This window comes from Castor canadensis, chromosome 9 (genome assembly GCF_047511655.1).
Source record: "Castor canadensis chromosome 9, mCasCan1.hap1v2, whole genome shotgun sequence".
In the NCBI taxonomy this organism is placed as follows: domain Eukaryota; kingdom Metazoa; phylum Chordata; class Mammalia; order Rodentia; family Castoridae; genus Castor; species Castor canadensis.
Genome location: NC_133394.1, coordinates 45,287,935 through 45,315,342, shown reverse-complemented (window position 1 = coordinate 45,315,342; position 27,408 = coordinate 45,287,935). Strand labels below are relative to the sequence as shown.

Here is a 27,408-nt window from a genome sequence, read left to right as displayed (position 1 = left end):
CAGAGCAAAATGGACTGGAAGTGTGGCTCAAGTGGTAGAACACTGCTTTCCAAGCCCTAAGTTCAAACGCTAGCCCCACACCAAACAAAACAAAAACAAGATAATACACAAAAGGCTTACCAATGGATTTAAGGCACAAAATAGCTTTCCCATCCCCACATCAGCTAAGCCTTCTGTCGTACTGTGAGCCTTTGATAATCATTTGGTTCAGTAACTGTGAGTCAATATAACTACAGGAATACTGATACTGATTCTGGTTCCTTGAGGTTCCTGAAAATCAGTGTTGCCCAATCAAAATATAATAACATGAAGGGCTGTGGATGTAGTGGTACAGCACATGCCTGACATTCCCAAGGCCCTAGGTGCAATCCCAGCCCCTGAAATAAAAATGTGAGCCATGGGAGTGTGGTTCAGGTGGTAGAATGCTTACTTTGTGAGCACCTGCTTTGCAAACATGAAGCCCTGAGTTCAAACCCCGGTCCCACCAAAAAGAAAAAAAGTTAAAAAAAAAATGTGAGCCACACATGTAAAAGAAGTGATGACTATATAAGGAGATGGAACTGCTGAGTACCCTTCTGGGATCATTATACATCATACCCAGTTGTTGCTGGCGGTGTGTGTTGGGGGGTTGTCTGTGATTGAAAGACTTCCAAATTCTTTGTGTTCCACAGAGACGAGTCCATAGCAGGACACATAGGTGTCAATGGAGTTTATTAAAAGTTAGGGAAGGCAAATACAAAGGAGAGCATGGTGGATGCAGGTGGAATCTGCAGGCAGAGAGAGCATAGGCTTCTCTTCTCCAGGTGTTTTTAAAATTTAGGCTAATCGATGGGAAGGGAGGAACCAGGTGATTCTCATCCAATAATTAATGAGTGGGAAAGGGAAAGGGTGGTTTCTGGGCCAGGTGAGGGTTGTTCCCTAAACCAGAGCATGGCTAATCTGAGAGGTAATATTAAGTTTCTATGAGTCCTGAACCTTCCCTAATTTTAGCCTGCCTCACAGATATCATGCTGGACTCCATAAACATATATGAATATTATGCCAAAAGTAAAAGGTGAAACTAGTGCTAATATATTTTTTAACCCAAAAATTAAAAAGCCATGTTACTGTGTGTTTGATATAAAAAGATTAATCTAATAACAATTTTACCAAGTCTTCAAAAAATCAGAACAAACCGGGCACAGGCATTCACACCTACTCCTAGCTACTTGGGAAGCAGAGATCAGGAGGATCTAGGTTCAGAGCCAGCCCAGGCAAATAGTTTGTGAGAGATCCTATGTCAAAAACACCCAACATGAAAAAAAGGGCTGGCAGAGTGGATCAAGTGGTAGAGTGCCTGCCTAGCAAGAGTAAGGCCTTGAGTTCAAACCCTAGTTTACCAAAAAGAAAAAATCAGTACATATTTTATACTTACAGAATATTCCAAGCGTTTACCAGTCATATGAGCATTACACAGTGCAGCTCTGAGTCCTTACAAATTAATTACATTGTTAAAGAAACAGTTTATAATTTTTAGGATTTCATTATTCCAAAGAGGTATCACTGTTTCTAAAGCAATACCTACAGATAACTCCAATCATAGGATTCTTACAAAAATCTATATATTTTTTGTCATTGCTGTTTTTTGAGACAGGGTCTCCTTACATGTAGCTCGAGGTGGCCTGGAACTCTCTATGCAGCCCAGGCTGGTCCCAAATGCCCAATCATCCATCCTGCCTCAGCTGCAGAGTGCTGAAGAGTACAGGCTTATGCCACCATTCCTAGCTTGTAAATATTGTTTTATAAATTTGCATGGCATTATACAATTGGCTTGCTCGGATGGACGTGAGAGGACCTGGCTTGCTCCATTATACACACCCTAGCTGCATATGACGAAGGTGTCATCTCCTTCTTGATAGAAATACATATGCTAATGTAATACTGCCAGATCCCAGAGTCTACTCATTTCAAAACAACTGAAATGCTTTAAGGATTAGGTATTTATGAAACAAATTTTTATCAAGTAATGAACATTCACACAAGAAAGAGCTGCTTCCTCAGATCCTCAATAACACTGTTACAAAGCTTGGGATTTTTGCCAATTTAATAAATAAAAAAATAGTGTTTTAACTTGTGTTTCTCCTATTACGAATGAGGCTTGAAAATATTTTCACATATTTAAGAATCCTTTGTAGTTCATTTTCTGTGAACTATGTATCATATGTTCTTTTGATATTTGCTCTCAATAAAGTACTAATTTATAAAACAATATATTATGTAATGCCTTTACTCTTCAACCCTACATAGTGGGTAATGGCAATGTTATCTAATTGACCAAAAACAGGGAGGGTGCCTCACATTATTTTCATTTTCTTGATTACTAAGGAGTGTATGTGTTATTTTTATTGGCCATTAGTACTTGTGAATCCAGCTCTGTAGAGTGCTTGCCTAGCATGTGCAAAGCCCTGCCTTCAACCCCTATCACTGTAAAAAAGAAAAAACAAACAAACAAAAAAAACCCTGGTTCTATGAATCCTTGCCCATTTTCCTACTGTTTAGCTTTAGCTGACTTGTTGGATTAAAAATAAAAATCAAAAGCACAAATACAACTCTTAAGACAAGCCCCGAGAAGTCAAGATCAAGGAAGTCTAAAACCTTTTGATAGATACTTGTAATATTGCTCTAAGTATTGGTGTGACTAGCATGAGACAGTCACAGACCTTTATTTCCAGACATCAGGGAGTCCATACTTGAAATCCTGTTCTAACTCCCACCCCTGAGTGAGGTTCTACCTTCTTAGATGATGAAATTACTCCACAGTAGCAATCATGCTTCTAAATTTGGATTGCCTCAGACCTCAAGGGTACTTGGTAAGTTGTTTCCTTCCTTAGTAGACAGTCTTAACTACAAAGTCCTTTGTGCACTGTGCTGTCACAAACAGTGTGCGGATTGTGCTGTACACAACTGGAAGTACACCATTCACATGTAGTCTATGTGAATGCTGCCAGTAGTGTATAACTTGTATGGCTGCATGCTACAGCCTCTTTGTGCCTTAAGTGAAAGTATTAACTTACTGTTGGCTCCTTCCTAGTTTTGTATTCCAACTGCCCTTTTATAATAGTATACTTCCAAGGCTTCTTTTACTTTCTTCCCATCCTCCCTTTCCTCAATTCCTCTCCCTCCCTTCCCTTCTTCCTTCCTTCTTTCCCTCCCTACCTCTTTCCTTCCTTCCCTCCCTCTCCCTCCTTCCTTTCCCTTCCTTTCTTCTCCTTCCTTCCTTCCCTCCTCTCCTCCCTCCTTCTCTTTCTTCCTCTTTCCCTTTCTTCCTCCCTCCCTTCCTCCCTCTTGTCCTTCCTTCCTTCCTTGTGGTGCACTCTACCACAGAGCATTTTAGAAAGTAAAATGTGTGATTTTTGTAAGAAAAGCACTCCTGTAATTAAGATGGTATTACAGAAGAATTGAGAGCCCCTCATGTTGCTTGTGAAAGAGCCCTACTTACACTCCCATGCTTCTGGACATCAGAGAGTAAGAAATGAAGCAATGACATGACTTGCAGGTCACAGAAAGGGAAATCATTTTGTTAAAAGCAGATTAAAAAACATACTTCTATAAAAATCTGTGCAATACTTGTAGTATAAACAAAGTTTCAGGACAAGAAAGAAAATACTTTCAGTTACGTTAATAATGTAAAATGTTCTCCTGAGAATTAATTTAAAAAGTATCTACCCTATAAAAAAATTAAGAAAAGCAATTTGCAGAGGATAATTTGTTTTCATGGCACTGGCTGTTGAACCCAGGACCTGGAACATGCTAGGCATCCACCGTACTACATCCCTAGCCCTTTGTTTTTTTTGGGCAGCACTGGTGTTTGAATTCAGGGCCTTATGTTTGCTAGGCAGGCTCTCTTACTGCTTGAGCCACTCCGCCAGTCCAGTTTTTGAGATAGGATCTCTCTGCCTCTCAATCTGGCCTTGAACTCAATACACAGCTCAGATTGGAGTTTGAACTCATGATCCTCCTGCCTCTGCCTCCCAGGTACTAGAGTTTACAGGCATGCCTCACCATACCCAGTGAAAAGTATTTAATCTCACGAATGAACAGCAAAATGCACATTTAGGCAAAAATGAGGTACATTTCACCAGATTAGCAAAAATGAAAGACTGATAACATCCTGTATTTGTGACAGTTTTGTAAAGAAAAAAAAAATTCTTAAATGCTGTTGCTGGCAGTGACAATTTGTACATATTATTGGATTAGTTTGGAGACCACAGCAGTTTTTATTCCAGTAATCTATCCTGCTTACACACCAACACATATCAGCAAACATGGAGATCTTGATGCTGAATTTTTATATTTTCAGTATTGGGGACTGAACACAGGGCTTTGAGCATACTAGACAAGTGCTCTACCATGAGCAATGCCCCTAGCGCATTTTGTGATTTATTTTTGTGTTTTGTCTATATTTGCTGCTGAAATGTAATCTCCACATGAAAGTATTTGTTCGCTAATAATTCCCAAGTGCTCATTGTCCAAACAGATATTCAAAATATATTTGTTGAATGAATGCTTGTTTTAAAAACTGCTAAGGAACTGGGCAACAGTGACTTAAACCTGTAATCCTAACTACTTGGTGTGACTGGGGTTTGAACTCAGGGCTTCATGCTTGCAAAGCAGGCACTCTATCACTTGAACTGCACCTCCAGTAATCCTAGCTACTTGAGAGAGTCAAGGTTCAAGGTCAGTTCTCAAGATCCCATCTCCAAAATAACTATAGTAAAATGGACTGAAGGTGTGGCTCAAGTGGTAAAGTCCTCACTTTGCAAGTGTGAAGCCACCCCACCCAAAGACACTAAGGAGAGAATTTCTGAAATTGTACATCATAACATCTCCAGTGTTGCCTTAAAACCGTACTATTGGAGACAACGCGGAACTCTTGCTTTTTTTGCAGTACTGTGGTTTCAACTCAGGGCCTGTACTTTGAGTCACTTCATTAGTCTTTTCTTTTTCTTTTTGTGATTTTTTTTTTCCTTTTTTGAGATAGGGTCTCTGAAACTATTTGCCCAGGCTGTCTTTCAACTGTGATCCTCCTGATCTCTGCCTCCTGAATAGCTAGGATTACAGGCATGATCCACTGGTGCCCAGTATAACTGAATTCTTGAAAAATATACATTATTCTGAATCTGCTGGAACACCATTAGTTATAATCCTACTAAGGTACAACAACTATTTCTAAATCTTTCTTTTGCTCCATAAGCATGTATGTGCTAGCTTTCTTTCACATAGGGAAAAAAACAGTGAGTGACTGACTGACAACTTGCCAGGACCTTATTTTTGGTAATAATCAGCTGTTGTTCCTCCCCCCACCAGGAAGAGCCAAATCTCCTATCTCTGGCTGATTCCTGACTATAGGTCTCCCACAGTCCACAGAAGGTGCTGTAAAATTAGCTCCCTACTTCTAGCCAAAGCTATTCCTAAGACTACACAGTACTTTATTGAGATTCGGGTAAGAGACTAAGATGCCAGTGTAGTATAGGCCCTGTAAATTAATTTCTGGGAACTCTTTCAATACTCTAGTCTCGTGATTTTCCTGAATAAAAGGACAAAACTCAATTTTTCTTAGGGCTATTTCTAGACTCTTCACCCCATGTTTATAGCATCTGGTACATTTTATTTTATGTAACCAAAATATTTATAAAAAACCAAACTCAATAGTTTTAAAAGTCGACATTTTAATTACAAACAGTGCATATGGTCTGTTATTCAATGGAAGCCCAGATCAGAAAAGAACAGTAACTGGAATGAAATATTACACATACATGTCTGCATGCATCAACATGAAGAGATAGCCAAGATATTTCTGAGAAAGTTACAAAATAAAACTGTGAATCTACTACATTTTTCTAAATTTTATACTCAGGTACCTTCATTTTTGCAAATATGTATTGATTTTGTAATAAAAACAAAATGAACAATAATGTTCAAAACACATTTATTTAAGAAATCACTTAAGGCTGACTTACATAACTTCAACAGGTAAAATATTTAATGAAAAACCTGTGGTATGCACAATGTACTTGGTCTCTAGAAAAAGTCTTATACAAATTGAGGACCAAAGGTATTTCTTTTGATTAAATATTGATTTTAGAAAAAACATTCATCACATTGTATACCATAATAAAAATGAATTTCCTAAGAATTGCTCAAGTATCCAGTGAAGTATAATTTTTTTCAATCATATTCAGAAAATCTAATGTGTTGACTTGCTTGTTGAGTCTTTGCCAGTCTAATCTTTTCAGCTTTGGTGATTAACTATAAAGAAAGAAATGAGAAATCTGAATGGGATATTCCAAAACAAAAATAATTATAACTACAAAAATTTTATAACTATTAGTTTGAATAAAATTTTTAAGGATGGGGGAGAGAAGACAAATGAGGTAATTATGCTTATGTCAAATCAATTACAGAGAAAACTGTTCAGATTATGGCTCATGAAGCCTTGGATTATCTATCTTCCCCTCTCCCCCTTCCCCCACCGAAGTTATACATTACTTAAAAAGTCACTCCTCAGTGGTAATTTCTTCCCTTACGAATAATCAGGACATGTATTTGTTGTTTCATATCCTCTTGGACTTGGGATATTAACTACCCCAGGAACTACTTAAATGATATGTAGTCCTTAGTTATATTGTGCTTGAGGATTTAGTATTATTCAAATGAGACGGTATTTCTGGGCTGAGTGTTTACACATTATTTACAGGAGGGGTAGTGCTAGTGTTCTATAGTACAGTAGGATTACTTTTGTATTACAGTTTATCACAATTTATTACATGTTACATTAAGAACCAGAAGGGGTGGCCCACGCATATAATCTCAAAACCTTGAAGGTTGAGATAGGAAGATCCATGAGTTGAGACCTATCTCCCCCATCCCCTCAAAAAGGAAGAACGAGAAGAAAGATGTTCAGACTCCCAACACAAAATTCTTAGAGATAGAGAACAGATTAAAAAATATACTTCAAAGGTACAATAACCAAAACGGCATAGTACTAGCATATAAACTGAAACACCAACCAACAGAACAGAATAGAGAACCCATATGTTTATAGTTAACTGATTACTGGTAAGAGATACCAAAAACATACATTGGAGAAAGGACAATTTCTTTCATAAATGGTGCTGGGAATAAAATGTTTGAAATATTCCCAAAAGCTTCCTTTTTTTTTTTTTTATCCAAACAGATCCTGCAGCACCTGGAATAACTGGGATTATAGCCATTTACCACACTGCTAGGCTCCCAAAAGCTCAATCACCAGAAAAATTTTAGTTTTGGAGTTAATTAGCATGCAAGTAGGCCAACTATGGTCAACTCTTCTCCTTTAACAAGCCTTGTACAGCATTTACTGTCTGCAGTAACTTTTTTTTTTTTTTTGCAGTAACTTCTTATAGATCAGTGTGCCAACTAGCTACACTTTCACAGCTTCAGCAGTTTCTACTTAAAACAAATGATTTTTTTAATTCCTGGTTTTAAGGGACATTTCACACCAATTAGCAGGGTAAGTATTATTAAACAAAACTGACTGCACTGAAGTAATAGCTTCAGGATTAAGGATTTTAACATTCAAACAACCACAAACAGGCTTTGAAATTAACACCTTCAAAACCTGAAAGTCTTTAGGAAGGAAGAAGTCATCCCCATTACAGCAAAGTTGGTCTTCATTAAAGAGAACAAAATTAACAAAGACCAGTAGGAATCCACCCACTAAATTATCATAAATTCCAATGAATGGGAGACAATGGATGGCTGATGGAAAAAAAAAAAAAAAGAAAACAAAACAAAATAAAAAAATCCCAACAGCAAAAAAGCCCCTCAATTTTAAGTTAAAAAACACAGACATGAAATGAACAAGCCTAGAATATGTGAAGTTTGACTTCCGAAGTCCTCACCAAACATAAAGGATTCATATCTTTCCAGGTTTTCCTCAGACTTCCATAATCCATTTCTAAATTTTGATGATAGTTATTAGTCATTATGTACCCTACTTTGTCCTGAGTACTTTAACTGTATCAATGTACACAAGAATAAAGTTTTCAAACAAACTCCATAGCTTGCTAGGAAGAAATTATACATTGTCCGTACCAGTTTAATTATATCAAAAGTAATTATTGAAAGAGAAGGTTGCTTTGAGTTTGATTGTATAACCTGTTGACTATTCTGGAGAAGACAGGAATAAAGTTTATCATTGCTACAAGTGACATTAAGGGTATAGTTAATCTTATCTGTGGCGCCTCCTACTTTTATAAACTATACTCTGAATATATGGTGTGGTTTTATTATTAAGGCAATCTTTCTAAATCATTTACCCAAACTACAAAACATAGTAGCCCAATATCAAGACTTGATATGTAACTGCTTTAAAAAAAAGGGAAAACTAAATTATGGACCCTTGTGGGAAAAATAATTTTAATTTCATGCCTTTTGAAGCCAAGAGAAATGTGTAAACCCTCTAAATCTAAAATACTGTCTTGTGAAAATCTTTGTTATATAATAGCAAAACCAAAGTTATTTTATTATCAATTAATACTGATTTTCACAAAATATTTAACTTTCGAAAAGATTACGGTACAAAACAAAAATGAATTAATTACCTTCTCGGTGCCCCTTTTCTTTTCCCGGGGCTGGTTAAGTTTGGCTTGTCTATCTACCAAAATCTTCTGCCAATACCTCTGTTCATGATCACCTTAAAAACAAACAAAAGCTATGATTGCTGAATGTAAGGATACATATGAAAAAAAAAATCCAATCTCAGTAATAGAAGTAGAATAGTTGAGGGAAAAAAATTTAGCTCTATTAGTTAAACTCAGAAAAGCCAAAAACAATAACCCACGATAATACTTAAGAAAAATTTCTAGTTAAGTTTTACCAGAAAGGACCTCGAGTGTCCAGCAGTGCTTCTTTTTAATTTCAGTGTGCGCACTTAATACCGCTTGAGCATCCTCAGGAGTTTTAAACCTTGCATGGCATTCTGTGTCTCCTTCTAACAAATCAACGTAAACGACCTCTGAGATTGTGGTCAAAGTATCCTGCATTGGAATTAAGTATAAAGACCTAAAATCAATAATCAAGGTATTTCATAATTGATAAATCTAAAATAATTCCAGTAGTTATAATAATACATTAAATGAATAAGCCACTACGTAAAATATTGAGTTAATATAACAAACATTTGTTCTAAGAAAACAGAAATGTTGTTAAAAACAGATTTGGACATCAACTCTAGTTACAATTTACTTTTCTTTGTTTTCTTTAAGCCATATGCTTAAAATATGAACCAGAATGCAAATATTTCATTAAGGACAATGTGTTTGTAGAGAAGAATATACAAAACAGTCTAGAAGTAGCTAGTATATGGAATAATTAAAAGAGAGGAAAGATAGGATTTTCGGGAGGCTTATTTTTACTTACCTGTATGTGACTTAGGACAAAAAATGTAACATATTTTTCAACTTTTTTTAACAACTCACAAAAGTAACTTTCATCAACTCTACAAAAACCATAGGGCTCTTTGGAAGATCTACTGGAACACAGCTCAAGAGCTCACAGTTTTTGATAAATACCAAAGTAACTTCTAAACAAGTGGAGGTCACCCAGCAAGGAAAAAGTTTTGCCTAGAATGCCTGCTGTGAAGGTAAATTAACAAAATTCCTGCATTCTTAATCATTTTTTTTCACAGCAGGTTATACGGAGTATACAATGCATTTATGCAGGAATGTTACACTAATTCTTAATTAATCAATTTCATTCATAAAGCTAAAGAAAGAAGAGATTTCCAACTGGAGAAAAGAAAAAGTCTCATTTATCTGGCCTCCCTTATTTTCAAGACCCAAATTTTCAAGATACAACTAAGTTAGATTACTCTTAAATATTGAATTTCAAGGTATTTGAAAAATGAAAGCTGAACACTATCTGGAAATACTATATCATTGTAGATTAAGAGAAGTTTATTAGTTAATAAGGAATACATAGTTAAAAAAAATCTGTGAGTCTCTTGAAGCTAAAGTTTGGTCTGTCTACCCCCAAACAAGGCACTAACGAAATGTTTGCTGAATCAATAAAGAGAAAAAAATAAGAGAACTGAGTGTATTCCTCTCAGAAACCAATTCTTTCTGTTTCTTTATCCAGTTAATAGTACTAAATTTAGATACTAAGTAATAAGCTGATGAACTTTGAATGCAGTCACTGGTTGTGGAGTTTTATAACTGATTTTTTAAATATAGATTAGAAAACTACAACTCAAAAGATATTTACTAAATATCCATTATAATGTCAGGCTAATCTCCCGATTTACGGACCTTAGAATTTAAAAACCCTACAATGACAAATTATGGTAATCATAGGGGCAAGTCACAGCAGTAATCAACATAGCTCAGTTTTTTTTTCCCAGGAAAATGTAAGTATTAACTTGATTAATGCAATTTTCTGATTTTAATGATTAAACTCTAATTTTTTCCTCTTAGTGCTGGGGATTGAACCCAGGGTGTTGTGTATGCAAAGCATTTACTTATATCTCAATTTTTTTAGCCTATTATCCTAAATTTCATATTATTACCACAATAGCAGTTGGGATTGGCTAATTTCCTCATGAGTTTTGGAAAGACAAACAAAATTTACACCTCAGCGACAGCTATAGAATTTTAAGGGTACTTACATATCCTTACAGTAAAAATCCACCTGAATGTTTTTTTAAGTTAAAAAACGTGATTTGTAGGGATCTATATAAAACCATACCAACATATTACTGAGTGTCATTATAAAAGAATGTAAAATTTCTGTAGTTTAAAAAAATATTGTATACTTTTCTATAATTGAAAGATTTTAAACAATTAGCATAGGTTTAAAATACTAAAGTTTTCTTAAAAATTAAAAGACTACTTCCTATAAAAACTCCCATATTTCTTTCAGGAAAAAAAGTTCAATTTCCAAAAATAATTTGTTAACAAAGAAAAACAATCAAAATCCACAGTAAGTAAAAATATATATATTATTTTTATTCCATAATAGTAGTATTGACTTTTCAGTAAGTAACAAAACCATATAGGAACCTACTGACAACTTAAGAATACTAATGAATACATATTCATAAATTCTCCAGCTTGCTTCAAAACCAGACAATATGTGATGATTGTAATTTAAAAAAATCAGACTAATGCTAATGCTAATTAAATCATCAAAAAAAAAAAAAACCTGCCAAATATCTTCCTAAAACCTTTCACTGAAAATAAAGTCTTTTAAAAAGCATTGAGTAGAACAAAGACCTCTTACAATTGCTTAAAGTGGGGCGGGGAAAGGTTAAGAGGGGAGGGCAAGGTAGGGGCCAATGTACAATATAAGCCTATTTAGAATTGTCACAATGAATCTCCTGCTGTACAACAAATATATCCTAATAAAAAAATTAAAAAGTATTGAGTAAGCACTTTACTTCACCTACTGCTATAGCTAGAATACCTATAGTGTATTATTTACCCATTCAACTACACAATGATGAAGCATCAGGGATACAAGCATGTTTAGACCAATCACGGCAAATCTGATTTGCTGAGGAATTTCAGTCTTCGGGGTTAAAGGTTACCATCGAATCAGCTCTACAGTTAGTTTCTCACAGTGGCTTAAATTCTAATTTGATTTGTTTTCCATAGTATATTCAAAACGTATTTTCACACAGGGAAGTTAATAAAACAAGAAAACAAGAAGGGGTGACCAATACTGTAGGACTCAAAAGTATTACCCGGACTAGTTTCCTGCCAGGTAGAGGTTCTGTGCTAATGATCTTCACAATCACTCCACTCACAAACTGTGGTCCTGTGCTCTCCATAGAGCGACACTCTTGATTGTTGGCTGTGGGTTTGAAGCAGTAATGACAAGGAATGAATCTCCCACACTTAACAATTTAACACTTAAGAGTATCACTCTAGCACAACAGTCATTTCATAGGCTGATTTAAGTAGTTAATTTAAAATGTGTAATTTAAAAGCAAATAATGAATTATTTCATGTTACCAGGAAATAAGATGAAACTTTATTACTCTGAATACAAGTGTTACTCTTAGAAGAGTTTTGGGAAAACTTACGTTATTAAAAAAGATACTGTTTAAAATGAGCTCTTCAAATAATTCTTTCTTCTTCTCTTTTTCCAGTGGTGGAGATCAAACCCAGGACATCAGGCATGCTAGGTAAGCACTCTTATCACTGAGTTAACATTCACAGCCCCCAATTATTCATTAGAACAAATCACACATCTTAAGTACATCATGGTAATCTTTACCTTTTTCACTTTTTATTCCAGCCTTATTAGGTACTCCGGTGTCTGTTTCCATTTCTGACTCCGATTTTATTTGGGATATTGTTTTTTTTAAAGAAGCCATGCTGGCTTTTTGCAGTGCCAAATACTCTTTCTTCAAATCCATCCATTCACTCCTGTAAGACAAAAAATAAACTACTGAAATAGTGAAAACAGATGACTCAATAAAAGTAAACGGAGAAATTAATCTAAACATATGCATTCCAGTGACTTCTAAACACACTTCTCTCATCTTTCCTTTCTTTAAAAGCATCGAAATTATTTAATTCCTAAATTCATGTAGCAAACAAGCAAAGGCAATTCCTCTTGCCCCAAAATTCAAATTAAATGTTTTAAATTTCCCAATTAAATTTCTGAGTATATTTCAGAAATTTTCATTTAAAAAGCAAAACTTTTAAGTTAATTCCTTAATTAACTACTAGCATTTATCAGATCAGTCATTTTTGGGAAAAAAAAAGAGAGATTAACATTTAAAGATTATTTGTTAAACTGCTTCCAGTTTTAAAGATAAAATTCCTTAGGATTTACTTGAATCAAAAGGAATTTCTGAGAAGAAAAAAACACCCCATGGAAGCAATTTATTTATTTACATACGTTTAACATGTAGATGTTTCTCCAAACACCTAGAGCTCCCCCCAATAGAAAGACAATACATTTCTGGGCTCTGTGGGAGCACTCATTGTTACCTTAATCTGTGCCCATCAAACAAGCAGATAGAGGTCTTTTTTTTTTTTTTTTTTAAAGAGTAGGATATCTAGTGGTAATGGTTTTAGCAGTTAACATTGACATCTGTATACTTCAAAAAAAAAACCCAAAAAAACAAACCAGTATCCAGACCCACCCAGGATCATACTTTCTCCGAGAGCTGAGACATTAAAATAACAAAAGGCTCCTGTAATGATTCTCTGAGATAAAACGCAAAAGGAATTCTCGAGTTAAGAATAGTATAAATAGAAGTACCAGAGGTCTGCTTTTCACACTTCAAGAAGAAGAGAACAGGACTGTTTGCAAGTAAGTCCAGGAAGGTAAAGGAAGATTTCTGAAGTAGGCCATTTAGGGCTTTTCCCTCAGATATCCAGTGTGTTTTTTTCAGGTGGACTCCCTTCAACTTTAACATGGGCGTGCTTTCTGTGCCTTTCAAGAAAGAGTAAGTGCTTCCATGTTTTAGTAGAAGTGAATTCGACTTACTCCTTGGAATGCAACATGCTAACCTCTTGAGACTCAAGGGGTCCCCTTTGCTTTAACATGGGGGTACCTGCTGTGTGAAATGAAAGTAAGTGCTTCCATGTTTCAGTGGAGGTGTCTCCAGCACGGAACAATAGCATTTTTTTGAAGCTTGCTGTTAGACTTTTTGTTGGAATTTCAGGTTAAAGGAATTCAACCAAGACTGGGCTCCCCACCACTTAAACGTGGATGTACTTGCTTTGGAACTTAAAAAGTAAGTGCTTCCATGTTTTGGTGATGGTAAGTTTTCCTTTTACGTTTTTAAGAAGCCTTTAAGGATGTAATTGACAGCTGTTGAGGGGCCCCCTTTACTTTAACCTGGAGGCACTTGCTATGATTTGATAAAATAAGTGCTTCCATGTTTGAGTGTGGTGGCTCCTACTTAATCTTCAAATGTTGAACCTACATAGTCAGTGATGGACTGTAAGCCATCACTGTTGCTAATATGCAACTCTGTTGATTATAAACTGGAATTGCACTTTAGCAATGGTGATGGACTGCTGTCAACTGCCACTGACAACTGTACTTACTTGGATAATACCCTCAATGGTATGACCTCTTCTCCCATTTTATGTCTCTCCTTATGTTTTTTCTTGTGCTTCCTTTTTGCTTTTAGTAGAGAACCTTCTTTCATATCTCCAGTATCCTTTTCCTCTTCTGTAGAGAACTCTAAATCTAGAGAAAAAAAATCCAGTTAAAATATCTGATTTTGAACTGGTTGGAACATATACCCATATCTAATTCCTAATGTTTGTTATACCTCTGCTTTCTTTAGATACTTCTGAAACTTCTTTTTTAATGCTGTCTTTCTGAGCTGTTTTCTTTGCTTTGGATCTGGGAGCTAGGCATTCTGCATCTTCAGAGCTGCTTCTCTTCCTCTTTCCTGTTCTGACTTCAGGTAAGCTGGACATTTCACTTCTATCTCGTTTTTTCTTTTTCTTTGCGGGTTGTTTTGGGGGTTCAGGTGTTTCTCCTTCAGAGCCCTCAGACCCAGTTCTTGATCTTTTTATTTTACAGACACTAATGTTGCTTGTTGTGTCCATGTTTAACTCTTTAGTCTCCAAATTGTCTTCCTTCTTTACTCGCACTTTCTTCTTCTTCTTCTTTCTCTTTTCTTCTGTAACAATGTCATTTTATTTTATTATGCTTGAACTACAAATATTTTATGAATGTTATCACAAATATTACTCACCAGCTACTCTCAATGTTGGAATGGGTTTATTTTTCACTGTCTTGGGGAAAATGCCGGGTTTTCTTGGAGCTTCCTCTGGTGGGTTGTTAAGAAACTGGAATGATTGCAAAAGTTTTCATATTTTGACAATGACCTGACAATTTTGTCCTTGGTTTATTTTTCTTAGGACCGGACCTACCTCAATAGCTTTTGCTGCTTGTTCTTTTGTTTCAAATTCCACAAAGGCAAATCCCTTTGGATCTCCAGTAGACTTGTAATGTGGTATACTTACATAAACCACATTACCACATTTCCCAAATACTCTTTCAATCCAGCTGTGGTTAACATTTTTGGGAAGTAACTCCTATGGTAAATGAAATTAGTAGCATTAAGTATGTCAGTACTTGGGGAAAAAATAAAACTTTAAAAAGTAAAACTTGTTCCATGTTTTATTTGAAGACTGGGCTGGGAGCTTACCACATACACTGTGCGTTCATCCTCATCCTTTGGTCTTTCACCCAGGGGCTTTTTTCTCCTGATTCTGGTGCCCTCTAAATCCAGCTTTACAACATTTAAGTTAGTAAAATAGTTAATAAAGTTGTGGTATACAACTATAAAATAGTTATAAGCATAAATAAAAAATAAGTGATAGTTGTGGAACAGCATACCTCTACAACAGCTGAGCTTTTCAGTGCTCTAGCTATTAACTTTCCATCAGTTGTCAACTTTTTCATTTTGTTAAAGGATACCAGAAGTGATATATCAACATCTAGTAAAAAAAGGTTAAAGGATTAAACTGGTGATTTCAGCATGATGGAACGAACATGTTTTTTGTCTAGCAATTTGTAGTTTACCAAAATAATATAAAGTGTACTAGTGGTACACTCCACAGGCTATGGAGGTCAGACATGAACATATATTGAAGTAAACTTACATCCATCTCGAGATTTTTCTATCTGCTCTCGTAGAAATCTATCCTTGTGAAGATTTGCATCCCCAAACCAGAAGTCCACTTGCTTAGCAATATCTGCAAGCACCTGTTTAACTCTAGACCTTTTCTTTTTTTCTACTTCTTTTTTCTTTTCAGTACTTTCAGTCTTTTCTGCTTCCATTCTGCGAGACAAAATACCATAAGTAATATTTATATTTAATCTTAATTGCTTAAGTTAATGGGCAAGTATCAAGAAAATTACACTGGTCTTGTCGGTTTCTTCAATTTTCACTTGTTTAAAAGAACTGGCATACATATAGTCACTAAGTTAGTCTTCATCTAAAGGTTATTCTTTTACATGTTGCCTTGGCATGTTGGCATTTATTATTACTTAGACAGCAATTTACATACAACCTTCTCCCCTGTGCTTCCCTCAGTTCTAGCCACAGTGGCTTTGAAAGTACCAATAAGGGGAAGCTTTTCAAATTACCTTGTAAGGTTGTGGGATATAAATAAAACATAATGATAGGCTACAATTATCACTACAGCAGGTTCCACTGTTGACTGTAAATTATAAAGGGCAGGACTACTTTTCAATTCTTTTTTTTTTTTTTTTAGGGTGGGACTGGAGTTTGAACTCAGGGCTTCACACTTGCAAAGCAGGTACTCTACAGCTATGCCTCCAGTTCATTTTTGCTCTCATTTTTTTAGAGATTGTGTCTCCAGAACTATTTGCCTGGCTGGCCTTGAACCTGATTCTTCTGATCTTAGCCTCCCAAGTAGCTAAAGATTACAGGTATGAGCCACTGGTGGCCAGCCAATTCTTTTCCTTTCTATGCCCACCATTTAAGAATGGTGCAACAACTCAAACACAAAAGCTGCAACAACACAAAGTCACAATTCTCCCAGAAACCAGACTTTCCCCATCATTCTTGTATCTCACCCCAGAGACCCTCTTTCAGTCTTCTTTTCTTTTTTTATGGTGCTATGTTTTTTTACTGAGTGCCTACACCTTCAGCCATTCCACCAGCCCTTTTGTGTGATGGATTTTTTTTCAAGATAGGGTCTTGGGAACTATTTGCCCTGGCTGGCTTTGAACCACGATCCTGCTAATCTCTGCCTCCTGAATAGCTAGGATTTACAGGCATGGGCAATAAGCGCCTGGCTTTTTAAAATTACTATTTATTTATTTTTTTGGTGGGACTGGAGTTATGTGCTTACACTCCCTTCATTCTTTTCCTAAGGATTATTTTTGTGGCTTGGAGTACTTAAATTAAGAATGATAAAATATACCTTAGATTTAAAGGGAAATATGGATTAAACAGAAAGCCACATAAGATAAGAAACAACTTAGTATCCTTACACAATGCCTGCAGAAAATCAGTAAGTTACATGGAATATTTTTGTTATAGTCTTGATGTTCAAAGTTTGTATTTTCTTAAGGTCCTGTGATAATGTGTCATTCTATACATTCCAGATCAAATTTATTATTTTTCCTACCAAGGCCTTTTCTTCCTACCATCCTCATATTATTTAAGGATGTTATATTCTAGCAAGTTAACCAAGCAAGCTATTTACTAGTTGTATGGATTTTGAGCAAGTTACCTCATCTCTCTGCTTCATAAAATGTGGATTAAAAATCAGACCTACATAACAGGGTTGCTGTGAGGATAAATCAAAACAATATAAGTAAAGTGCTTAAAATTGCTGCTATAGAAAAGATACTCAGTAATATGTAACCATATTATTATTCACCAATCCGTTACTAAGTCCTGCCAACTTGCTCTTTGTAATGGCTCTCATCTCCATTGAGTGTTTTCTCTAACTGTCACTAGAATATGATGACAGTTTATAACCCTTTCTCCAAGTGATTCACCTATCACAGAAAGCCTAAGTGTAGCTTGTCTAAAACACAGATCTGATTTGTGATGCTGATGACAAAACTTGGCAATATTAGAAACCCCTCAGCACTTTTCTTTAACCTGATATGTATTAAAAATATTGTTAAATAAACCAGCAATACCTTTGAAACATGGGCTTTAAAGAAAGAATAAACGTTACCATGTTAACAATGCCAATTACTTTACATACATTGTTCCAAATTTTCACAATCCCACCATGTAGTTTCTTACACCTTCTTTTAAAGGAGCTGAAAGGTTTAGTAAATTGGCCAAATCTAATTGCGGGATTCCTGGTGTGACTGACTTGCACACACTGCCTACCTTTTAATAGAACCTACTGCAATTTGTCACCATGCACGCTATATTCTGACCTAGGAATTCTTTTGAGACAGGGTCTCCTTATGTATCCTAGGCTGGCCTCAAACTCCCAATCATTCCGCTTCAGTCTCCCAAGTGTTGGAATTACAGGGGTGCGCCATCCCATTTGAACTGATCAGGAATTCTAAACTGTTTTGGAACTCTGTCTGGTGTGTTTGAAGAATTCTTGCGAACTCCATGAAGTGGTTAAATGATAGATTTTAAATAAAAGGTAAAATCATATTGCTTGTACCTGAATACATGATAAAAATTTAAGTTATTAATGAAAGAACCAGGGAAGTGCTACAAACCAATTTAAAGAAGAATTCAAAAAGTAGATACACACATGAATGTTAATAGTTTCGCCTTGATTGAGTCTTGGAGTCAAGCTGTCTTATGAACCCCTACTCAATTTCCAGAGGCTAAATGGTCTTAGCCTCTGTAGTCTACTTCCATCAACGACCTCGATATGCCATATTTATCGCTCACTGTGTTAGTTTACTTTCTGTAAGTGTATTTCCAACTTTCTGGAAGACCCAGAGTCTTGTAAAAGAAAATGACTCAACCTAGCGCTCACTGTCGCTGTCTTTCCGCAGCCGAACCTCAACTCCAATCTGCGGAAACGCACTTTCCCCCCTGCCCTCCCGGCACCCGTACTTCCGCACGGCCTCCAAACGTGGGGCGTGCCCGAGCCTCCCAACACCGGGCGCTACCCCCCTCCGTCGGAAATCCGAAACTACAAGGGCCGTCAGGACTTCTGCGCGTGCGCGTTGAAAACCAGACCTGGCGCACTGATGGGTTCCTGGGAGGGGCCGGGGTGGAGATGACCAGATAAAATAAGACTGTGTGCAAGAAAGACCAAGAGGAAGACTTCATATAACCTGAGTGACCCTACAGGCCACCCGTAACTTACTCCGTCCAATGCCCAAAATACAGGGTCAGAGACTGCGTCCTTCAGCCCTTTCCGTTTCCCGGTCCTTATAGTCGTGGTTATTTCGCGTCATACGATGAGCGACACCGTTCTCGGGTCCCCCCGCAGAAAGATCGGAGGTTGTGCGTCCGCCGCAGACGTCACGGGAGAGGGCTACGACTGGGGGAGGCTCGACCCCTCAGGAAGAATCTGATTGGCGGCCTGAAAAAACGGCGGTTCAGGCTGAGGGGTGGTGGGAGGGGTAAGGTAGCGGGTCCTCCTCTGGTGGGGTCGCAGGTTAGTGACGTCACACTCGTTCGCGGGAGAAATTCGAAAGTGGATTTTGTGCAGTGGGACAGGTGAAGTATTTTTCAGGTTTCCGAGGGTGGCCAGGCAGGGGGACTTGAGCGATTTGGAGAGAAGGCATGAAAGGATTTGCTCCACACGAAGCGGACCGGAAGGATGCTGTTTGGAACCGAGCTAGCTGTCAGCCTACTCCGGCGGCCTGTAATAAACCCTACCTCATCTTTACGGCTTTTCTTAGCTCCTTTTTGCAATTCTCCGTAGTCTGAGGACCACACAGAATTTTCTTGTTTGTTTTTAGGGCTGACGAATGATCGAGTGTCATTTGGTGACACAGAATGTTGGCTATGGAATCTTGGCAGATGCAGTTTGAGGTTTCTTTTGGTTATTTGGACGAGATGATTTCTTAACAGGATGTTGAGTTTGTGCCTCTGAAAGTTTTCTATTTATTTAATTTTTGCGACAGAGCCTAATGCATGCTAGGCAAATGCTACACCACTGAGCTATACCCACAGCCTCTGAAACTTTGGGGTTTTTGAGGCAGAGTCTCACAATGGAGTCAAGACTGGTTTCAAACTCGCGATTCTCCTGCCTCTCTCCACCTCCCCAGTGCTGGGATTACAGACGTGCACCACCTCTTGCATTCTTTGAAATTTTTCAATCTGAGCCATTTACGGGTTCAGGTTTAGGTTCAAAATATTCTTGTTCAAAAACCAAAGGGCCAAAAGTATCTCGTCATAATTAACAGGAAGAATGACTCATGTTTTACTGAATTATACATATATATATATACACACACACACACATATACTCACACTTAAAACGTATGATGCCATTGGCTAAAACCATTTTTCTTGTTTAGTGGTAAGATAAGAAAAGAGGGGTTGGGGATGGAGCTTAGTGGTAGAAGGCTTGCCTACATGCTTGAGGACCTGGGTTTGAACTTCGACACTGCCACAAAAAAAAAAGGAGGGGGATGGAATTAGGGATGTGACTTATTGTTAAAGTACTTGACTGGTGTGTGTATGACCATTTAGCAGCCCTCAGCTGGCTTTTATTTTATTTTATATGTATACATACTTTTTTTTTTTTTGGGTAGAACTGGGGTTTGAACTCAGGGCCTCATGCTTGCGAGACAGGCATTCTACCACTTGAGCCACTCCTCCAGCCCTGGCTTTTATTTTAAATTTAATTTTTTAACAGGTTTAATCCTGTTATCGAATTTATTATGTTTTAGAGTTTGAACTTTCTCAGTGTCTCTTCCTTTGGTGGGACTGGGGTTTAAATTCAGGACTTTGTGCTTGCAAAGCAGGCACACTACCTTTTTTTTTTTTTAAATAACAATTTATTTAGGCAATACTGGGGTTTGACTTCAGGGCCTTGCTCTCACTAGGCAGGTAGGTGCTCTTCCACTTGAGCCATGCCTCCAGCCCTCTCAGTTCTAGAAGTAATATCTCTAATTTAGGAGACTAATGAGGAATTTATTTTGAAAATCCTAAATAGCATGTAAGTAATCCTAAATTAGTAAATCTGTAACCCTAATCTGTAAACCATAGATAATACCTACCTTTTTTTTTTTTTTTCTTGGTGTTGGGGATTGAACCCAAGGCCATACAAATTCTAAACACTAGCTCTAACACTGAGTTACACTCTCAGCTCCTAATCTCAGGATTATGAGACTGGTAAATTGATGTAACAATGTAGCCAATTCCTGTCTGACATGTAGTAGATAATTAATACACAGCTGTACTACATTTGTGAGTTTGAGCACCAGAGTTTATACAACTTAGTTTTGAATTTTGAACCTGTCAGTTATTTACTTTATAATAGTTACATAACTATTATATCTCAGTTTCTTCTTTTGTTAAGTGGACGTAAAAATAGTATCTATATTGTAAGGTTATAAGTGTTTAAAGCATTTTAACAGTTTGAAGCATATAGTTGCACTGAATAAATGATAACTACTATTAAAGAAAGCTAATATTAATAATTGCCATATGCCAAGCACTGTGTCTACACATAATGATGTCTAATATTAGCCAGCTAGTGGTTTATGCCTGTAATTTCAGCACTAAGGAGGGTAGCCTGAGCTACAAATCTAGACTGTCAGACATCAAAGCATGGAGATGTAGTTCAGTGGTAGAGTGTTTGCCTGTCATATGCAAGGACCTGGTTTCCATTCACAGTACTGCAGTAAAAAAAAAAAAAACCAACAAAACCCCCAAAATCTAATATTAATCACTGCCAAGCACTGTGTCTATACTATATATTTTCTCATGTACACCCCATTCTGTTTTAGGTAGCAAGTTGCTCCAAAAGCACCAGGGATGATGTGCTTCTCTGAAACTCTTTTATCTTTTTGGCATTCTTAGGCCTCTGACAATTCCTGTATATTGAAGAAGAGAGATAGAGGAAGAGTTACATTTCTGAAAGGTAATACCTTTATAGGTAGGTCCTGTCTTGTGACCAGTGTTCTCCAGTAATCATCCATATCTCATTTGCCTACCTTTCGCCCATCCTTTATCCAGTCAGCAGCCAGAGTGATCTTTGTAAAATAACCAGGTCATCTTATTATGTCATTTTATTCTTAAAAATCCCATCATGGCTTCCTACTGTCTTTATGGAAAGTCTGTACTCCTCAACATAACATAGGTTTTCTACCCAATTACTGATTTCTGTAGCCTGTTCTCTCCCCCACTCACTGTCTAGCACTTCATGCCTTGCCTGTCCTACTTGGAGTTTCCCTATTGGGCTGAGTCTTCACTCCTGTCTTGCCTTGGTTAATGGTTATTTCAGTTTACAGTTAGACCTTGCTTCCTTAATATCCTAGACTAAGTTGGATACCTATTGTGCTTGTTTTTGTAATGTTTTATTGTAATTATTGTTAATCATTCCACTTTACTGACAATTCCTTTGAATCAGGAATAGCATTTCATTCATTTAACATCTTGGCTAGCACAATGCCTGGAATTTAGAAAGTACAGCACAAATATATAAAATATACAAGTAATGATCATAGGCATAAAGGGGGAACTCAGCCCAGAATCAAAATTACAGTTTTATTCTTTCTTTTGTTAGTATATACTAACTGTAACAAATTATAGTTTTATTGACTTCCTCTAAGTTTTCTAGGGCCATGTTCTGCAACTTGAGCAGGGCCCCAACCCTGGACTTTGATTCAATAGGTCAAGAGTGGGAACCCAAAATTTCATTTCTAAATAGTTCCTAGGTATGTTGTTGGTCTAGGGGAGGCATATCCTTTAGAATCACTTTAGAAAAAAAAAATGTGTATATAGGTACATACACTTTTTTTTGGCATCTCTGTTTCTTCACTTCACCATTAGTGATTTTAGACTTCCAAATCTGCCCACATAATTTTATCCAGTAGTATAGGATGACTACAGTAGCTGCTTCAACAGTTTTGAAAAGATTTTCCCTTACAGACCTATTATGTAATGTGTATTTGGTGCTGGGATACTATATTATATTGACTTTAAGGTGTGCAGTCAATCCTCTGTATCCAGGGATTTTGCATCTATGGATTCACCAATAGTAGGATGAAAATATTTGGAAAAAAATTTGTGGCCGCAGTGAATATGTATAGACTTTTCTTGTGATTCCCTAAACAATGCAGTTTAACAACTATTTGCATATCATTTATATTGTATTAGGTATTATAAGTACTCTGGAGATGATTTAAACAATATAGGAATATGTACAGATGTGTGTAGGTCATATACAAAAATGACATCATTTTAGATAGGGACTTCAGCATCCACAGATTTTCCTGTGCAGGAAACAGAAAACTGCAAACAGTCCACTAGGAATACTTGTGGATAAGGAGGAATTGTAGAAGGAAGAATTTAAAACACAAGGGGGCCATCTTGTGGTGGATATAGCAATTCAGAAAACAAAAAGTTGAATTTGTGCTGTAAGGAACCAAACAAGTGGAAGGACAAATACATTTTCTGATGCATGTGATGGCGTCTGGAAAAATGTTTGCCAGGTCTTCATTAGTTTATATATTTTACTTAGTTTTCTCTCTCTGGCAACTTTTCTACGGCCTGGTATCACTCTTACAGTGTCCTCTGTGGATTATACCTACTTCCCTGGGTAGTTAAGATAGTCTTAGAACTGTCAGGTTTCTGTCTCCAGGCAAGAGTTTATTGGGGAAATTTGGATTTGATACTTATTCTTTTTATCAGGGTTGAATATTGTATGCTGTTTTTAATTTTAGGTGAAAAAGTTGAATAATTACTCATTTTCTGGACTGTACTGGTTTTTCACTTCAGAAGAAACAATGGAAAGTCAAGAATTTATTGTAAGTCTTACTAATTTTCACATTTTTTCTTTCCTTCCTTCCTCTTTTTCTTTCTCCATTGTCTTGCTAATGTTGCCAGATTTAGCAAAAAAAAGCAAAAAGCAATATATCCAGCCAAATTTGAATTTCAGATAATGAATAGATTTTTAGTATATATGGATCTCAAATATTGTACTGTGTTCTGTCTAGCAGTCCTGTCTCTTGCTTATTATTCATATTTATTATACAAAGCCCTTTTAAACAAATTCTTTGGAAGCTTGGGACTAGGAAATAGGTTTTGTCTTTTTTTTTCCTTCTTGAAGACCTGGTATAAGGCCAGGTGTGGTGCATGTCCGTAATCTCAGCTACTTCTGAGGCAAGAGGATCTTTAGTTCCCTGGGAAAAAGCGCGACCCAGAAACAGGGCTGGGGGCATGGCTCAAGTGGTAGAGCCCCTGCCTTGTGGGTGTGAGACCCTGAGTTCAACCCCTAGTACCACAAAAAGAAAAAAAAAAAAAAAACTCATTACATATTAACATTTATTTATTGTGAGCTATGCCCCACTCCTTTTTTTGGTTTGTTTTTGTTGTTTTTGTTTTTTTTAGAGTGGTACTAGGGGTTGAACTCAGGGCCTCACACTTGCTAGGCAGGCCATCTACCAATTAAGCCATGCCACCAGCCTTTTTTTGTGTTAGGTATTTTTGAGATAGAGTCTTGTGAATTACTTGCCCAGGCTGGCTTTGAACCATGATACTCCTGATCTCTGTCTTCTCCTCCTGCCTCTGTCCCATGAGTAGCTGGGATTGCAAACAGAAACCTTGGCTTTTTTTTTTTAAACGAGACAGGTTTGAACTTAGGGCTTTGTGCTTGCTATGCCTGGCTTTTTTTTAATGAAAAACAATTTTTTCAAAGTAATAATAGGAAAAATATTAAGAGGAATAGCACTGTTATATATTTTTTGTAAATTTCTTTAGCATTTGATGTAGTAGGAGTCAGCTAGATTTTCATCTATTTCTGCATTCAATTTACAATTGAATCTGTCATATTGCCCCTATATAACCCTGGGAAATTCCACTCTTTACCCTAAAGGGATGAGAACATAAAGACAAAAGCATTATAGAAATAGTTTTGAGCTCATAGATACTTATAAAGTCTGTGGAGACCTCCAGGAGTCTCTGGATGCATGTTGAGAACTATACAAATCATGAGTATTGTGTAAACCAACAATTTTTTCCTTTTCAGCTAATAACTTAGAAGCTCAAAATTATTTTTGGTGCTCAGTTAACTGCAATTTCTTCCTTAGATTTTATTGTTCTTTCTTGCCCTGCCTTTTACTACTTCCCAGCTAGTTAGCTTTCTTCCCTTCTTTCTTGTTTGAATTTTTCTTTTCTTTTTTGAGGCTGGAGATTGGATTCAAGGTCTCACACATGCTTAGCACACACTCTTTTATTAAGCTACACTTCCAGAGTCTTTCTTTCATTAATGTTGTTATTGTCATGATACTTGTGCTTTTATTTCAATAGAAGATATCTTAAATATTTTTATATGTACAAGAGTATATAAATAACACTGAATAACACTGTATAAATAGAAACCTTTCTTTTGTCCTTTTGGAAATAGGTTCTGTATACTCATCAAAAGATGAAGAAGTCAAAAGTGTGGCAAGATGGAATTCTGAAGATCACTCACTTAGGAAACAAAGTAAGTGCAAAGCGGTTGACTACATGGTTGACCATTAGAAAGCTCTAGATGATAAAATGTTAGCTATGGTCACACCCTGACATGATGTGAAAATAGAAAATTTCAAATTCTATATCACAGCTGTTAATTTGTATGTTATAAAACTTCAATAAGTATTATTTAACTTGTTTTGATTTACAAACTTACATTATCTAATGCTTACTATGTGCCAGGCATAATGCTTTTAAAGTATCATCTTAGTGTGCATAATTCTCCTATAAGTTAGGCATTTTATGTTTATTTTATTGACATAAAACTGAGGCACAGAGAGGTAAAGTAGCTTGCCCAAGGATCTCACAGCTAGAAAGTGGAGGAGTCATTAGTGAACTTAGGCTTCTTGGCTCTAGAGCCCATGTCCTAACTCTGTCTCTCTTAATATTATTAATTTCAAAAAGGTTTTTATGGTAGTTGACTTGATGATATTATAAATGACACACTGATGACATGTGTGGCCTGAATGAAGTCCATACTCCTCAGTCTCGCAGTTAAATATCGCCATATTCTGTCCTCATTGTACCTTGTCTTTCAATGTGAGGTTATCACTGAGGGAAGCTCTTTAATAGGGAAAAGACTGTTTACACTATTAACTTTATTTATTTTTTTTGCGGTACCAGGGCTTGAACTCAGGGCCTACAGCTTGAACATCTCCACCAGCCCTTTTTGTATTAGGTATTTTCGAGATACGGGCTCTCAAACTGTTTGCCCAGACTGGCTTCAAATTGTGATCCTTCTGATAACTGCCCTCCTGAGTAGCTAGGATTACAGGCATGAGCCACTAGTGCCCAGATTAATTTTATTTTTAAAAATTAGTATTTCATTTATTAAAACAGCAAACAAAAGAACTAGCTTTGCCTTAAGTCTTCATTTTCAATTTATATAAGCCTATTAAATTTATAGACCTATGTATTTTAACAATTACTTTCAGTGGGGTTTTAGTTTAATGTTAAGTCAATTTAAGTTGAAAAAGCTTAATGCTTTTGAATAATCAGTCTACTGACAAACATACCCAGGTGTGTTGGTGTATTCCCTGCACTCAGAAGACTGAGGCAGGAAAATCACCAGTTCAAGGCCAGCCTGGGCTACATAGTGAGACTCTATCTCAAAACAAACAAACCAACAAAGTAATTTACCTTAAGCATTTTAAATTAAGTTTATAAATTTAATCTTTTTGATTTTCTTTCTGTAGCATTTTAGTTACTTTTAATGAAATCTTCGTAAGTACTTTAAGTCCTAGTAATTCTAATTAATTAAACTTATGAATATAGTTCATTTTAAAGGCTTTAAAGATATTCTAATACTCTTATAAATTGAATAAAATTTACTTCTTCCTTTCAATTAAAATGGATATACAAAATGAACTTCTCAATTACATGTTTTAAATTGGAGTCAGAAAGGTAATTTGTTAGGTACATTTAAAATATAGACTGTCTAAAATATCACAATTCTCTTTTAAAATAAAAAAATCACATTTTAAAATTAAAAATAGCATAACACCTAATATTGAATTGACTAATACAAACACTATTCATTTTTGGGGGAGGGGATGGTGGGCTAGGGTTTGAACTCAGGGCTTTCAGTTTGTGCGGCAGGTCCTCTACTGCTTTAACCATACCTTCAGCCCTTTTTGCTGTGGTTATTTTGGAAATAGGGTCTCACTTTTTGCCCAGGTGGGTGTGGGCTGCAGTCCTCCATAGCTGGGATTATATGCATGCACCATCATGCCCAGCATTTTTCCACTTAAATGGGTTCTCATTGGCCTGGGATAGGGATCCTCCCTGCATCTTAGTCTCTCACATAGCATGGAATGACAGACATAGCCACTGTACCCAGCTATTGATTGAGAGGGGGTCTCATGAACTCCCTGCCAGGGCTGGCTTTGAACCACAATCTTCCTCATCTCAGCCTCCCAAGTAAGTAGATTACATGCATGAGCCACCAGCACTTGGCTTAAACACTATTCATGATCTTAATTCAAAAGTATTAGTATTCTTACTTTGAATTACTTCTTTATCACTATATCCAATTCTAAATGTTCCAAGAGTTTAAAGGTCCTTTCTCATTGAGTAAAGAAAATGTTACTCTCCCAGGTAAATTGGAGTTACCTTGTCAGTGAACTTAAGTTACTTCAATTTGGGCTGATACTTGAGACCTAGGGCTCAGGGTAACTCTATAGGCGCCATCAAGGGACATATTGGACCATGTGTTCAGTTGTAGTTACAACAGGATCTTCAGAAGTCTG

At 36.6% G+C, this 27,408-nt stretch overlaps 2 protein-coding genes across 14 annotated transcripts in view; one reads left to right on the top strand and one right to left on the bottom strand.

Annotated features, from left to right (window-relative positions):
* Positions 1-5,688: 5,688 nt before the first annotated feature.
* On the bottom strand, positions 5,689-18,997 carry Larp7 (La ribonucleoprotein 7, transcriptional regulator). Of its 4 annotated transcripts, none has more exons than XM_074041568.1 (13): positions 18,831-18,997; positions 15,663-15,841; positions 15,397-15,497; positions 15,206-15,289; positions 14,928-15,092; positions 14,750-14,843; positions 14,318-14,671; positions 14,088-14,232; positions 12,298-12,449; positions 11,762-11,871; positions 8,900-9,059; positions 8,625-8,716; positions 5,689-6,288 (listed from the first exon to the last, which is right to left on the bottom strand). In XM_074041568.1, the coding sequence occupies exons 2-13, from the start codon at positions 15,838-15,840 to the stop codon at positions 6,208-6,210; spliced, it is 1,716 nt and encodes a 571-aa protein (XP_073897669.1). In that variant the 5' UTR covers position 15,841; positions 18,831-18,997; the 3' UTR covers positions 5,689-6,207. The 4 variants fall into 4 exon arrangements, with proteins under 4 accessions (XP_073897669.1, XP_020007690.2, XP_073897668.1 ...); XM_020152101.2 differs by having other exon boundaries at positions 14,318-14,674; positions 18,831-18,996; XM_074041567.1 differs by lacking the exon at positions 18,831-18,997 and adding an exon at positions 18,264-18,803 and having other exon boundaries at positions 14,318-14,674.
* Positions 18,998-19,079: 82 nt separating this feature from the next.
* The window catches only part of Zgrf1 (zinc finger GRF-type containing 1), a 72,483-nt gene continuing 64,154 nt past the window's right edge, over positions 19,080-27,408 (top strand). For 7 of the 10 annotated variants that reach the window (XM_074041560.1, XM_074041564.1, XM_074041562.1 and 4 more), the window contains exons 1-4: positions 19,088-19,186; positions 21,503-21,563; positions 23,368-23,451; positions 25,050-25,130. In XM_074041560.1, coding sequence (XP_073897661.1) covers positions 23,431-23,451; positions 25,050-25,130 — 102 coding nt within the window. In that variant the 5' untranslated portion in view covers positions 19,088-19,186; positions 21,503-21,563; positions 23,368-23,430. The other 3 variants (XM_074041559.1, XM_074041557.1, XM_074041558.1) reach the window with 3 other exon arrangements.